Consider the following 16,849-nt stretch of genomic DNA (forward strand, 5'->3'; position numbering starts at 1 on the left):
TGTGTGTGTGTGTGTGTGTGTGTGTGTGTGTGTGTGTGTGTGTGTGTACCAACTTGATTATTGATTATTAACTACCAAAATCTTACTAATTTAGTTTATCGACTCAATTCAACTAACTAATTTTCGAAATAAAATGTTTCTAACAACACTTTTTCATAATTAATAACATTCCATTACACTTAAATTATATAGGCAAATATTACATAACTTTACAAATATTAAATGTCTTCATGATGTCAATAATATTACTGAATAATAAAACTTTAAAAAAAAAAATTGATCAATTTAATTTAATTAACTTACTGCGTAATATAAACTACATATATAATATTACTTTTTCAGAAATTGTGTATAAACGTGTAAAGAAAAAGCGAAATATAAAAATTGTTGTGTGTTTTCGAATTATGTAGTAGTCAATAGAATTTAAAAGTTATAATTAAAAGCTAAAATGTGTATTTAAATGGTTATAAAACTATTATTATAGGATGATAATGACTAACAAGTTAATTATTAAATAAATACTACCTATGGGCTATGTCTCATAATTTATAATAAAATTGTATGAATGATTTTTTTAAATTACTTTTCTTCTATAAAATGCTTAATTTATAGCAATAACTAGATTTCAAATAATATCTCATAGTAAAACCAATAATATTCTGTTAAATTATAGAAAATAAATTGATGATAACTGATGATAGTTAAGAATATACTTAATAGATGTACCTAATAGATATTTGAAGTATGCGGCGAGCCTCATATGCACTTACTTTTTATTCTAATCACAATTTTCATAAATAAAAATGTTTTATTAAAAATATTTTCATATCATTTTATAATTTGTATTAAATATTTATTAACAAAAACATGAAATTGTATGTCAACTAGGAATTTTTAAAACACAATACAATAAATAATAATATCTATAGTGAAAATTTTCAAAATATAAATATACATTTTAAAGTATTTATATTTTTATTGTTAATTTTTCAAATTTTATTTGAAACATGTAATTAATCATCAAATATGCTTAAAAAAAAAAAAAAATAGTAAAATTGAAAAATCGAAAAATATGCTTTAAAACTATAAAATCACTAAATATGCAAAAATATGCACTATAAACTTTTAATATTATTTTCTTAATATCATCAAATTGATTTTAAGCTTACTTAACAATAAATCTAACAACCTAAAAACAGATGCAAATGCAATGACTTCCGAGCCCCACTTATTACCTACCGCAGTAATGGTCATAACCAGGGCTAGGATTTGTATGCAACAGCATGTTTTTTTGCGACTCTGATTATTGATTTTGTCAGTAATGTCCACGAATCATCTCATGATGAGATAAATGGTGGTGTTTTTATTTTGCATGTTTTTGCATATTTTTGATAAAATGCATATAAAAGTATATATTGAATAAAATGAATTTTATTGCATATTTTGATTATGAGAACGCGAAAAATGCATGTTTTATAGTATATTTCGTAATTAATATTTATAATTTACACATAAATTACGTGAAATGTTTTCAAATTTACCTTTACCTCCAAAAACAGTGTTGACACAATGGGCAACGTGGTTGACTGCAGTAACGTATTATGTAGATAATTTTAATTAAATTAAATCTGTGATCTCAGAAGTAGATGACGAATTAAATTCGATAATAAAAGCTAAAGAATTATTTGATAATCAAAATTTAAAAAATGATTTGGCATATATTAAAAGAAATTTTTGCTTTTTATCCCAAGTCATAATTAAACTACAAAACAAGAATTTAACACTTCGTGAAAGTCTACAGATTATAATAAACGCTAGGGATCGACTTCTTGAGTGTAATGGAAGAGTCGCAGATAAAGTTAAGAACAAATTGTCCTTGATTTTACAAAAAAATAAAGGATTTAAAACTCTACAATCAATAAATAAAATATTAAATAGTGAATCGGATGAGGACAATTTCAGTTGTAACCTAACACCAGGACAAATTTCTTTACTTTAATATAGGCCAACTACATCATGTGACGTTGAACGGAGCTTCAGTCAATACAAAGCCATTATACGATCCAATCGCCGATCATTCATTTTCGAAAATTTAAAATAATATGTGGTCGTAGCATGTAACATACGCAGTGAATGTGAATTATAAATTTTATTTCTAAATTATTTTATTTTTCAATTATTTTTTTTATATTATATTAAGATTTAAGACAAACAGCCAACCACTGATGTATTTCAATAGATAAATAGTTTTTTTATAACTATATTTATATTTTTGTGTTTATCTAACAAAAATTAAAATGCATATTTTTGCATATTTTGGTAAATAAAATTCATATTTTACAATTTTTTATTGCATACAAATCCTAGCCCTGGTCATAACTCATAATATCTGCATTTGATAAACGCGTAAGTCGCAAGTACCTAATTTCAAAAATATTTATTTTCAGCTAGTTTGATTTATTGGTTAAAAATGTGATTTAAATGATAAGCTTACAAACCATACGTGCATATTGACATTACTTTTTTTTAATTATTATTTAGAGGAGATCTTAGAGATCTTTTGTAAACAACATGACGTGTATAAACAATTTTTTACGCGTTTCAGTTTTAAATAATCTTGTTAATACATATACTACATATTATTTAATATTTAAGTCATACAAATACTAACCAATGAGTACGAGCAATACGTGCATACGAAAGACACAAATACTGTTGCAAATATACCCATTATAAGCCCCGAACATTGAAAAGCCAACGGCATGGCCAGGATGCCGGTCCCTAGAGACGCTTTGAGTAAATGAGTCAGGGTCTCACCGTTCCTGCAAATATTTAAATAATTAATATCGAGTAATAGCGTTTAATTATTCGTGCGTATACAGATGTCAGTTATTGATACGGCCCTAAACTTAATGTATCTATAGTTGTTGAATTCATATTCATATGATAAGTACCTACCAAAGAATAACAATGACAAAATTACGTTGGTATTGAAATATTTACATACCATATAAAATGTGTATATATACACATATATACATAGCCTATATAGATTGTGTAAATCTAGATTAAGAATATTTAATAGTAACATTTTCAGTAACAAAGACAAGAAAAATACAATTTGTTTAGAATTTTTATCATTTCTTTTTTTGCACTAAATTAAAAAAATTAAAAAAAAATAATAGTTAAAATAAATATTATTAATTATTACTTATATTTTTTCCATTGTTTCTAAAATCATTTTTTCTTTTTTTTTTTTTTGTGGTAATTATTAAATGTGTATATTATACAATCAACTCAGTTATATTTATTAGAGTTTTTAATCTAAAAAATATTAAAATATGTAACTTTTAAATCAAATAATATACAAGTTATAGGTACATACAATTTTTTTGTTTTTATGTAATCATTGTTTTAATTCTAAATAAAAATATATACTTTAGAGCAAAACTACAAAATTGCATCACGCTGATATTGTTTTCAGGCTTCTAATGACTAAAAGCAATCCTGTTATAAGTAATTAGTAGTACACTACTACACTCACGTGGTTGGGTGTTCCAAATTTCTTTCAAGAAACGGATCAAAGTCACCCTTTTCTTGATTTCTTAAAGTTTTTTGTCTGAAATAAATAAATATAACAAATTAAAATAAACACATAATATTATGATTTGTTTATATTATTATATGTAATGGTAGGGAAGCAAAACTTTTTTTTTTTTTTTAGTAATTTACGTTATTGATTGAATTAAAATGATAAAAAAAAATTTAATTTTACCTTAAAAATAAAAAATGTTTAAACTAATATTATAATACCTTAAAAATGTACAGTAGAACATTTTATTTTATTTTTTAAGTTCACAAAGTAATAAACATATAATTTAATAATATCATTATCTATCCTGCATACAGGTAAATATAGTACATATACTATATACAATTATCACATATTTAAGACGGGGCATTAACTAGTTAAAAAGTTTAAATTAAGTTAAAAAAATAATTGTTTTTAAACCTTTTAGCTTAACTAGTTAATTAATTATTTAACTTGACTAGTTTAATTTACTGTTGAAATAACCTTTAATTAATTGATTTAAAAGTAATCCATCAAGTTAATAAAATTAAAATGTTTTTAAAATTTTGGTTTTTATAATTTTATACATACATTATTATTTATAGTATATTATAGTTTTAAATAAAAATAACCCAATACCATAATAATAATAAAAAATGCAATCATTTCTGTTAAGTTTCTTGATAAAATAATATTTAAATATATAGATTATAGATAGGCATAATTATACAAAATATATATTTAACAATTAGTTTTTATATATTTTAAATTTCTTAGTTTTTCAAAGAAATGTGAAATTTTCATTTTTTTTTTTTTGGTATTTCTCAGTAGTTATCAAAAAAAATAAATATTTGATTCTTCAAAAAGCTTAAAAATGTAATACAAGGTTGAAGATTCCTCATGTTAGTCATACTTAATACTGTAGTAAAGTAGAAATTTTCATAATATAATGGATCTCCAATGACGCTTTCATATTTCAAAACATTCACACATACTCGTAACATATAAATTACATACTTTTAACGGCCTTAACGTAAAATCATATCTCAAAGGTAAGTAAAAAGTGCGAAATGTTTGTTGTAAAATTATTTATTCACATGAATGTTATTGTATATAATATTTCACGGGAATATGTCAAAGTCAAGTAAACCTCAGCAAAACATAAACTACCCACGATATTTGAACAAAACGTAATGTTTCGATTTTCACCTAGGCAAATCTATTTTGTGCTCAAGAAAATAATTATAGCAAAACTGTATTAACTATACACTTAAATATTTTACAGATTTATAAAATAGTACATAATTTTATTATTTTAATGTAAATAAATAAATAAAATTTCTTTACAATTTTTTTTTTAATTTTTAAATTAATATTATAATATTACAATACTAACATTACTATTTACTATAATTGTATAGTACAATTATTTTTATTGTACCTAATATTTGAAAAACATAGCACCTACTGTGAAATATATAGTTACTATGACTTTGCCTAAATGATGATCACAACTAGATTTGTCCAAGCTAAAGTCAAATAACGATTTTTTGCCCAAATACTATGGGAATTTCGCGTTTTAACGATCATTTTTGAAGTTTGTTTGATTTAAACTTAAGTCTATAATAAATAGATATAGGTATGCGTATTAATACATGATATATTTAGGTGAGAAAGTTGATGAAAATTATTAAGTGAACGCGAAATCGTTAAGTTATACCTAAGTAGAGTGCGGATTTCTATATGCAATTGTATATTTTTTCCTTTTCACTGTTTTGGATTTTTGTCAGTTATCTTCACAAATCATAATAATTTGAATCTAATGGTAAAATTTTTTATGCACAATTCCGTATATTTAATGGTTAATGCATATTTTTGTATATTTTTACAAAATTTGAAATATATTGCATATTAAAACGAAAATTTTCATTAAGTAATTAAGTAATTAATTATTATAAATTGTTTGGTTAGTAAATTTTAAATAAATAAAATATTTTTCCTGCATATTATATAACATATTTTGATACTTTTTAGTGCAAAAAAATCTGTGCTCTAGTTAAATCGATGATTGCAAAAACGACACGAGTCACATTGTTTATGAAATTTCATGACTCATGAGTCAAAAAACTTTGAAAGTCAATAATAAAAAAAACATCATATTATTTATATACACAAATTATATTATATAATTATATTATTTTTAAATAAGAATTTTTCTCAGAATTATCTAAATTATACACTTTTTATCATTTATACAAAAGTTTTAAAAAATTGACTCATGTCGTTTCTGCAATCATTGATTCAGTTATAATTTAATATTCAGTTATAATTTAATAGTTAATAAATGATAAATTTAATTATATTTTAACTAGCTAAATTTCAATTTAATAAGAAAAAATAAAGAAATTAAATACGTTTAAAAAATGTAGGTAATCTATTTTTTAATGCATTAATATATGTGGTTCACACAAGGTTCATTTTTTAGTTTTTTAAATTATAACAAACTGCATTAGCATTACTGAATTTTTATTATAGTGTACATTGCAATGTATATAGTTACCTATATTATTTTACTCTCGGTATATGTTTATTAAATTATACGCGTTTCAAATAATAATTTAACATTTGTATACTCGTATTATTTATAAATTAAATCTCAATAAGATTCGAAATATTTTAAAATTTATACTGTAGATAGAAAATACTGATATAAATAATAAACTAAAAATGTAATGTTTGGAATTAAATCATTAAAACAAATAATTTTATGAAATAAAAAATTCATAAAACCTATAGTTTAACTAGTATAGTTTTCGGTAATATTAAGACCATAATATTTATATTGTAATTATTTATAAAACATTTACATTATAGCTATAATCAATACTAGGTCTTATGACTTATATTTCCCAGTATTATTTACATTACCAATGTTTTTTTTTTTTAAATTAGTGCTTAACCTGACACACAAAAATTGTTTAAAAAATATCAAGAGAAATATATCTATTATATCTATATAGTTACATAATTTATACACTTTATAGTTTATCCTCATCGATTTTGATAATAATTTACATAGTATGTGTAAACCAACCATAGAATTATAATGTTTTCCTGCTATATTTATATATGCTATTTCAAAATTAATATTCACCATTTTGGGTTCTGTATAAAAAAAAAAATAGTAATTAAACTCACTTATTTTCCGGTTCTTCTTTTATCTTAAACATTTTGCTAAATAAGATCGACTTAAATTTCGGCGATGCTTCTTGCTAACCCTAAAATACAAACAATGACAATTAGCAATTTGTATTTATTTATTTATTATCAAGAAGTTCTTATTTATGAAAATATTTTCTATACAGTATTTGTGGTACATCTTTAATACAATTATTATTATTACAACAATATTTCGTGTTCTATGGTTGTAAATACCTACATCGCAGTATACTCGTACACTGTCTGTCACGCAAGTATATTAGGGCACACGACGATCTTACTAAAAAAATGACGAAGAGTAAGAGAGATGGAATAAAAGGAAAAAAAGGTAGATAGTTGACAAGTTGATCGACCGACAAAAAAAAAAATAAGTCTTTAAAAATAAACTCTTTAGGCGTAGTGAGGAGTAGGAGAATCTAAATACTTTACCTACTACTCCAGACGGACAGGCACTAAAATATGCTTAACATATAAATATATATATATATATTATACATTTATATACATATAAGTAGACGGCGGTAATACAATATTTTATGTATTTATCGTGTTCGAAATTGATTCTAGTCGTGGCGCGGATACGTTAGAAGCGAACTACAAAACACGCACTTCTTTCCTAAATGAAATATCAACCTTTATATAATATATGTGTGTTTATATTTATTGTATATGTACCATAATATGTAATTACTCTTAAAACTTACTAAAGCAAAATATGGTAACAGCTGCCTAGTCTAGCGGAGACCGAAGGATTTTGTGATATTAACACCGGTAAAAAACGTTAGTACCTATGATGGATACTGTGTGCCAGTCAACAGGATGCAGGTTATGGATATATAATTATTTATTGTTTTGTTTAAAGTGGTGTGGAGGTAAAATAATTTTTTCCACGGCGTTACTGCTTATTTACTGCCCACGATCACGCGACAGCCACAAATTAATTTCAAACATGCGCAGATCCTATACACTATTTTTAATTACTAATATTTGCGAATATGAGAAATATTTATAGTCACGTGCTTTATCTGCGATATTGAACATATAAAAAAAATAATGCATATTGTGTGCGGGTGGTAGGCCTAATTATATTTATATAATTTTTAGTCACAGTGTTCAATAATATGGTTAGAGGCAAAGCTGGGTTCTAATGAGTTATAAAGTTACTTTTAACTGAGTTGCATAGCGAGTTATTTTTTTTTTTACTAGTAACCGCTATAACTTAACGAGTTTAATATTTATTCATAACATGCAATACCTTATGAGTTAATTTTTTTTATTGTCACAACAAGTACATTTTTTACCTAATATAAACCTCATTAATTTAAAATATACATATTTTTATATAAAAAAAAAAAAGAAATAATTATCGGGAATAACAAACATTATTTATAAATTGAATTTTTATATTAGGTATATTGTATTCTAAACGGGAGGCACCTATTAAATTGTATTGTTGAAGTGTTTCTCAATATTTTTGTTATTATATAAAAGTAATAAAATTTATATGTATAATTGTTAATTATTAATGTATACAAAATATGTGAAACGAATTAATAAGATATATGTATTTAATTATATTGTTAGTAATATATTATAAATTTATAAGTAATAAATAATGATTTATAACTAATTTACCCAGATCTGATACTCATCTGTATACTTCTTAAAAGTTAATAGTAATTATTATATTTCCTAATAATAAAAACTGTTTATGTGTAAGCAATAAGTATCACTTTTATGTATTAATACTTAATAATAAATAATCATGGCATAGATTTTTAGCTTACAGTTTAAATTTAAAAAAGCTTATAGTTAATGGTTATTTTATAATCATATTACACTTTTAATGTTGATATAATATATTACTGTTTACTAATATGATAAAATAAAAATGATAGTTCAATTAAATATTTTATTCTCACTATTGATAGATTAATATTTAAAGTTATACGTGTAATTAATTATATACTTATTATAAATTTTATCAATATAATATAAAAATTTAAAGATTTGTAGACAATTATGTAAAAACAGCATTAATATAATTTAAATATTTTGTTGGATTTCATCATTAATCAAAGTTTGAAAGTACCTACAGCAATTAATACATACATTTTAAATTAAAAGACCTATATTAATAACTGCTATTTGTTTAGCTTTAACTTTAAAAAAGGTATAATTCTAAATTGTATATGAAAAAAATGAAATGGTTTTAGTTAGGTTACTTTACACCTAATTAACTTGTAATTTTTAGAAATTAAAAAAAAAAAGAAAAGTAACTTTTAACTTAAAACATAAATTACATTTTTTTTGTTTAAACCTAACTTACCAAGTTGAAAAATTTTTTTAACTTATCCAGCCTTGGTGGTTATAGGTGTATGTAAGATACATGATTTAAAAAAAAAATAGTTATGTGGTGCGACACGAACACAGGCGGACCACTGTAGAACACTCACACTCTAAAAATAGATACGCTAATTTAGTAACCGAATAGGATTTTTTTTTTTATTCAGGTATTGTTAAATACCTACATATGTCCCGAGTAGACATAGTCTAGTCAATCATGCAATTGAATGATTGGTATCTGCAGTACACTGACGTGTCATATATATATATATATAATAAATTAATACACTGCACGTTTGCACTGTATTGCATATACGTGTTGGAATGCAGTGACGGATTTAAAAGAGCCTTAGATTTTTTTTTACTATAAGAATACAGTGGATTTATTATAATATATATAATATAATTAAAATGTATAGTTAGTAATAAACAAAAATATTTTAAAAATACTTTATGTACCTATTCATATACCTAAGCTTTAAAAATAATAATAATAATAATAATAATTGATCATTAACATAAGATTTTTGTTTTTTATATACTTAGAAGTTAGAATGTCTATTATAAAATTATTATATTATTTAAACCTATATCTCGTTTACATGTTAACAATATTTTAATAATTTTGATTAATTGTTCGATACATAACTAAACACGCATATAAGCTAAATAAAGTAGCAATAATATATTTTTTAGTATAGAATCTATACTGTACAGATATTTAAATTAAAAAATAACTAAACACGCATTTTAAACTTGTAGTATTTATTTTCAAAATAAATAATTTGTTTCGAAATATTTAATAGATAAACATCTACCCAAGTATCGTATAAAATAATCCATTCTTTCGTCGTCGGTTATCGGTCAAACATAAAATAGGATGGTACACATTATTAATATGCCTAATCTCCGTGATAGGCCTATGAATTATGAAACCAAAAGTAGCAGAATCAAAATAACCACTTTATTTCTCTTTTGCTATCCAAAAATTCAGGTTAAAACAAAGAACCAGTTTCTCGACGTTCGTATAATATTCATTACGAGTTTTCTCCGATCGCATACTATACGATGAGTATATTAACTAGATAGATTTTTAATTTATATAACATAATACAGTTTCCATAATTATTCACTCTTAAACATATGACGTTTATTCGTGAAATGGACAGGACGTAAAAAAAATCCTCAGGTATGTTAATGATTGAATATATTGTAATGTGAGAATAAACTAGTTTAAGTTGTAAGGTCAAATAAAGTTCGTCCACGTGCTACCTTCTAGTATAGATACCTAGATGGTTCTTAAAATTCGACCTATAACGTCTAATGTCAATAGAGGAGTCATACAGGAGTGTAAAAAAATAAAGGTATTAAACACATGATATGAGCCGACATAGCGTATTTTTGTTTGTGATAATTATAAAACTTATAATACTATACTTAATTTTTATTCCAATTGAAATATCGTATAAACGTAGAATACAACGTGTAATGCAAAAAAACGCTCGTATGCATTAACAAAAATACCCAAATAGCAAACATTTATACTGATGCCATCGGACAGATTTATTTATATGGTTGATATCCATGTAGATACACATAATACAATATAAATAGGTAACTATGTTACATCTAACCTATATATACCTACTGCATTCATTTATCACTTATAGTAATTAGCCACTTACTAAATGTTTTGAAATTAATTAAAATTAACTATTACGTTCTTAATAGTTATACACAGATTTATTATAAATATTTTTATCCAACTGACCTAAAATAATAGACCAAATAATGTTTTAACAATCGTAAATAAAAATTAATAAAACTATTATATATTTACCTATAAGCTACGATTATTGGTAATCATAAAAATCTCCATTGAAATATAATAAGTTCATTCTATTGCTATAAATTATATTTCTTATAGTCAAGTGTCTATAACTAATTATAACTTTGACTTAAACTTTATATAAATTAAAAGCTAAAGCCTCTTTTCACTTAAATTTTGGACCTCACAATAAAATCTCAACTGGTACTCAGAATTATTTCAAAGAAATTATTCTATTAAAACTAACTTTACATCTATATTTTTTATCCTGTGTTAGAAATCTTAGCATAGGCATTGTAGTGAAATTTTAAAAATCATTTATAGCAAATAAAAACAATAGTAGTTGTTCATAATATTATAGTTGTCAATTGTCATTATATTTATACAAAAAACAGTTTAATAGACAATATGTTTTTTACTAATAATATGTGATGTAGAGTGTAGACAATATAGCGTACAACTTAACTTTATAAATAATTATTTATTAATAATTCAAGTTATACCAAATAAAATATTTTATATTATATTATGAATAATATTATCTATTTTTTGGCAACATATGAATTTAAAAATAAATAATTGATACATTAAAATAAAACACTAATTAATTTTAATATGAATACTGCCTATATAAAAAAAATATGGTCAGTTTTACTATGAAGTACATTTTACTTTGAGGATTTTTGAATCAAATATATTTAAAAACTAATTATGAAACCAGTATTTTAAATGTTTCTCTATAGCTTAATATTATGATACGCTATATTATTAGATCAATCGAGATTTGTATACTTATTAAAACTTAACAAAATAAATACATAAATAAATAAATACGAGTACACCTAACAAAATCATCTTTAAATAATAACAGTATTTTCAATCGCTTACGAAATAAAAAATATGAATGATATTATAAATCATAAACAAATTGTAAAATTACCTAAATTAAACTTTAATTACGCCAAAACCTAAATATACGTTATTAAGATTATTCAAGTTATTATGTTACAATAGTAAATTGTAATTACATATATACTTAAATGATACATGATAATAATGATATGATAATTTTTAATCCTAGATAACTTCATATTATGCAAGACGTACAACTTTTTTTATTTTATTTATATGATAAAAATTTAATCGTTAAATTATGATCATCGCCAAATTTCAAAATAATGATCTGGATAATACTAAAACTGAGAATAAATTAGACAAGAAACAGACATATATAAGAATAATTGTCTGTTTTTTTATTGTCTATATAGTGTGACTTGGCAAGGCCCGACTTATTAATTATCAATATACCGATATAACGATCAGTTATCACATTTTAAAAGTTATTAGAATAAAATAGTTTATGAAAACAAATCGGACATTTACACAAAGGCTAATATCCCGTGTAAACGATGATTAGGGTTGAAAAATTCTAGCACTTGAAACATATTCGTTTGCACATTCATAAAAAAACTACAGATCTAGATACAAATTTATTTCGTGTTACAAAAAATCCAAACATGAAATTTTATATTATTATTTAGTATATTTTAAAGTAAATAGACATTTTTACTTTTTAATACAAATTTAGCATTATTTTTGCTTTATGAATCATATTCATTTTAATTTTGTGCTTTTCTTACACGTTTTTCGTCACAACATTTTATTAAAACAACAATCCGTTTTTGTATAATTCAAAAGCACCCAATCATCAATCTATGTAATTGTTTATTTTCGAATCAATATAAACCTAGTTCAATATACCTAGTTTCATTGATAAAAATATTTTTTTTTATATATAAATAGTATGAAATATACTTAATTGTACGTATTTTATTATTTAAAATGATATTTATTTTATTATTGTTTAGTTATTAAATATTGAAAAACAAATACATATACCTCAGTACCTATTTAATCAATACTTTTTTAGGAGCTGTAATTTACAAATCCTCTGTCATATTTATGATATCCCTATGATGCAACTATGCAAGTAAAATGTATAATTTAATATGCCAACTTTATTAAGTACTTGTGTCTTATATATTAGTTTTTAGCAACATGACACCTAAAATAATTTTAAAACAATTTTTTTTAAGTCGTGGTATAATTATATACTCTTAACGTTAGTAATTTATAGAAAATTTATTATCAATAATATGATTAACATAAAATTTCAATTTTAATATTTTTATTCTGTATTTATTTTATGTAAAAACCTCGTCAAACCAGATAAGACAAGACTAAATAAAACTACGTCGATAATATTGTAATAGACTAATAACTAGGAACTGGATTTTTGTACAAAAAGAAATATCGAATATAAAATCGAACTAAAAAATTCAAAAATATGCAAAAAAATTGTTATTTTGTGTTAAAAAATATATGAAATGAAAAAAAATAAAATTTAAAAAACCCGTATTTAAACGTGTATGTAACATAAAAATTTATATTAATTATTGAATGAATAAAAAAATGTACTTTTAAATAATCAAATTGAAAACTTCTACAATTGTCATGTAGCATCGCCTTGTACTTTGAAAAAACAAATATAAAATTATACACCTCCATTCGTTCTAAAGATACTTGGATATTGGGTTACTTATAATAATGAACATTTTTTACCTTTGGCTTCTTTTAAAATTTTGATAATTAAAAAAGAAAACCATGGATACACCACTCCGACGAATAACACAATCAACAACTAACATAAAAATGCTTACTATAATATTATGTTGTCTTAATCTTATGTCCAAGAAATCAGATTAAATTTATTATATATCTACCTATATCTATAAGGTAACGCTCCTATTATTCGAGTTATACGTCTATCGCTGAAATAATAAAATATTTTGTTTTATTCGGTCGAATTACATTTGTCAGAAATATCAGTACCTATGTACAAATATATCAAACGTTGAGTAAAATTTAAAATATTTTAATTAGTATTTATAAAATATAAAACGTTAATATAATATTATACGTAAAATGAACGTTAAAATAAAACGTTTATTTTATTTAATTTACACACGTTTTATGTAATTATCTAGAAATGTCCAATTATTATATATTTTGATGTAAATATGCAAAGATATACAAAAAATAATAGCAGAATCTACGTATTACAAAATGTCAAGATATTTAATCAGAATTATTGTTAGTCAAACGTATAGAAGAATACGCATTTGCATAAAACTCGGAGTCCTACAGTAATAAATAATATTAGCATTACACTAAATATGATTTAAAAATAATAAGCATTATGATTATGTATAATCATAACACATTATTTATTTCATACATTTAGTTAACTATATAAAAAATATAATTTTTAAGATTTATACATGTGTAATAATATTATGATATTTTAAATTTAACTTATGAAAATATATTTATAAACAATGAAATTGTAACAGCATAAACTGTTCTAGTGAACATTAAAAAAATCTTAACTTTTAGACATTGCGATATATATTTACTAGAAAAATGAATTTTCCAGTCAAATTTCAAATTTGTTTTGAATTTGTATGGTTACAAAAACAATATTGATAAAATTACGATACACCTATTAACTACGTTATACTAATCTAGTCACTGTAGATGCGAAAATTACAGGATTTTCAATCAATTAAGCATCATCCGAATATAAATAACATTATATATTATATTATTTATAACAGTGGGTTTTTTAAATAATATACTAAACATAACAAATAATATATTATAAAAGATTAGTTTTCATATAACACTATCCATAAATTTGTTTTAATAAACAATAAATATTTGATATAAACGAAAAGTTATTGTTGTGTTTAAATTTACATCTACCTTTAGATAAAAATATAATATGTCAGTTAAACATGATGAAATATTTAACATATTAGCATTAAAATTCAAATTAAATTAAACAAATTGTATACAATTAAAAATAAAATACACATAAAACACATTTACCATCACCACGTATCGCCATCATTCGACAGTTGTAAAATTTACTGATTAATAGAAATTATATCACATAAACGTAATCAGAAATCGTCCTTAAAATATTGATGCAAGAAACTTTAAGATGCCGACAGGTTGGTGTATTAATCAAAAATAATATATTAACGGTAGATTTTTATGTTGGACATTTTAAACTCTGTGTTAAACACATCAATATTATTAAATACCCAAAATGAATACAAATTAAATTTATCGCACGATAAAATGATACGATAATATGTATATGATACTATAATATGTCTAAAATTTGATTAGGTACAATTATATATTATATATCAATATATATAGTAAAACTGATTAATTATGGTAAGCGAATATTTGAAGCGAACCTAACAAGACACATTTTTTTATTATTTTTTTTTTTTATTTTCTATTAGAAATTAAATAAAACTTAATAAAAAATTTAGTCTCTACTATTTAATTTATTAAAACATTTTCTACGATTCTATGAAATTTATATTCATTTAAATACTGCATTACTGGTAAATTAATAAGGCCAACATTTTTATTTTTATTTTTATTTTTACCGTCATCCAAATTCGAAAAACTTTATGTGGCAAAACAATTTAAACGTAATAAATTCTTAACAAACTTAAATATATTTTACAATTGTAATTTAAGATAATAATAGCGTAATAATACAAAATTAGTTTACACAGTTGTAATAATAATTTTTTTATAGCAATTAAAATTTTTTTTCTAATAAGACAATTTGAGTTAGTAGGTTATATTTATAGTTATATATTTTATACCAACAGAGGAATTGCATGTTTTAATAACATCTATTGATAAAATTACAACTTTATGTGCATAGGAATTTTAATTTAATATTTTAATAGGGACAATTATTTTTGTTTTTAGTAAAAATGGCATTTAAATATAAAGCACATTTATTCGTTTTCCAACAAAAAAAAAAAAAACTATCTATTTTCCTAAAAATCTAAGATAATATATTTTTTAGTACCTATATAGGTGATTTGTGAATAATATTTGTAATTAAAAGCAAATAATTTTAAATAATTATTTATTAATAATTTGTTATAAAAGCATGGTTCCTTCAAATAAATTGTTTAATTTTAATTTTTATTTTTTTGTTCTTAATTTCTTTAATTGAGTATATGTGCAATGAGCTTATTTTAATTAGCTTACTTTTTAATTCGAACCAAATAATAAAATTATTCATATTATTAAATAATATGTATTTTCTGTGGTTTTCTCTATAACTCAATATAATACTATTATATAAATAAAATATTATTAGCCAGGATTTTTAGCGTATAGTTGAATAATTAATTAAATTAAATTAAAAGCAGTGGAAATATTTTGTCACAAATTAATATATAACCGTTAATAAAATAATAAAAACCATGCAAATAAAATAAATATATACCTCAATGTATTTTTTTCGCTTTTTCGTAGTTTTTTCTCAGTTCCAAAAGAATAATTTTTTTTATATCATGCAATTTTTAATCTGTAATATATATATTACACAGTGTATTTTATAAACAGTATAGTTTTTATGAATAAAAAATTATAACGAAAAAATCATTAATAACAATACTTACTAACTGAAATTTTTTGAACAATAATATTGATTAGACTTACTATAGGTACAAATATTACAACAAAAATGGAAATCAAAATCGATTTGAAAAAATTAAAAAATATATCTGTGAGTACACAACGGCACGCGTTCGAATATGAAATGCAAGACGAAATTAATCGGTACCAAGCTACTACCTAGGTATGTAAGTAAAAATCCAGTTTTTGTCTGGGCATAGACGCCCCCACTACACCATTATATACTCGTAAGTCGTAACTATTAGTATACATTGGTTCTCAGTTATATACTTGCTATATAGTATACAGTGTTATACAGGTAA

The 16,849-nt window shown here is 22.7% G+C and overlaps 1 protein-coding gene across 2 annotated transcripts in view; it reads right to left on the reverse strand.

The window, feature by feature from the left end:
* LOC112603080 (proton-coupled amino acid transporter-like protein pathetic) overlaps nt 1–16,569 on the reverse strand; it is a 21,315-nt gene extending 4,746 nt beyond the window's left edge. Inside the window, exons 1-5 of one of the 2 annotated variants that reach the window (XM_025351496.1) lie at nt 16,532–16,569; nt 16,357–16,437; nt 6,770–6,849; nt 3,545–3,619; nt 2,672–2,822 (exon numbers count right to left, since the gene is read on the reverse strand). In XM_025351496.1, the coding sequence (XP_025207281.1) occupies nt 2,672–2,822; nt 3,545–3,619; nt 6,770–6,801 (258 nt within the window). In that variant the 5' untranslated portion in view covers nt 6,802–6,849; nt 16,357–16,437; nt 16,532–16,569. Of the gene's footprint in view, nt 1–2,671; nt 2,823–3,544; nt 3,620–6,769; nt 6,850–7,010; nt 7,098–16,356; nt 16,438–16,531 lie in introns of those variants that run through there. The other variant, XM_025351497.1, reaches the window with a different exon arrangement.
* Between the last annotated feature and the right edge of the window lie 280 nt (nt 16,570–16,849).

This window comes from Melanaphis sacchari, unplaced genomic scaffold (genome assembly GCF_002803265.2).
Source record: "Melanaphis sacchari strain LSU unplaced genomic scaffold, SCAv2.0 Contig95_pilon_pilon, whole genome shotgun sequence".
Classification (NCBI taxonomy): domain Eukaryota; kingdom Metazoa; phylum Arthropoda; class Insecta; order Hemiptera; family Aphididae; genus Melanaphis; species Melanaphis sacchari.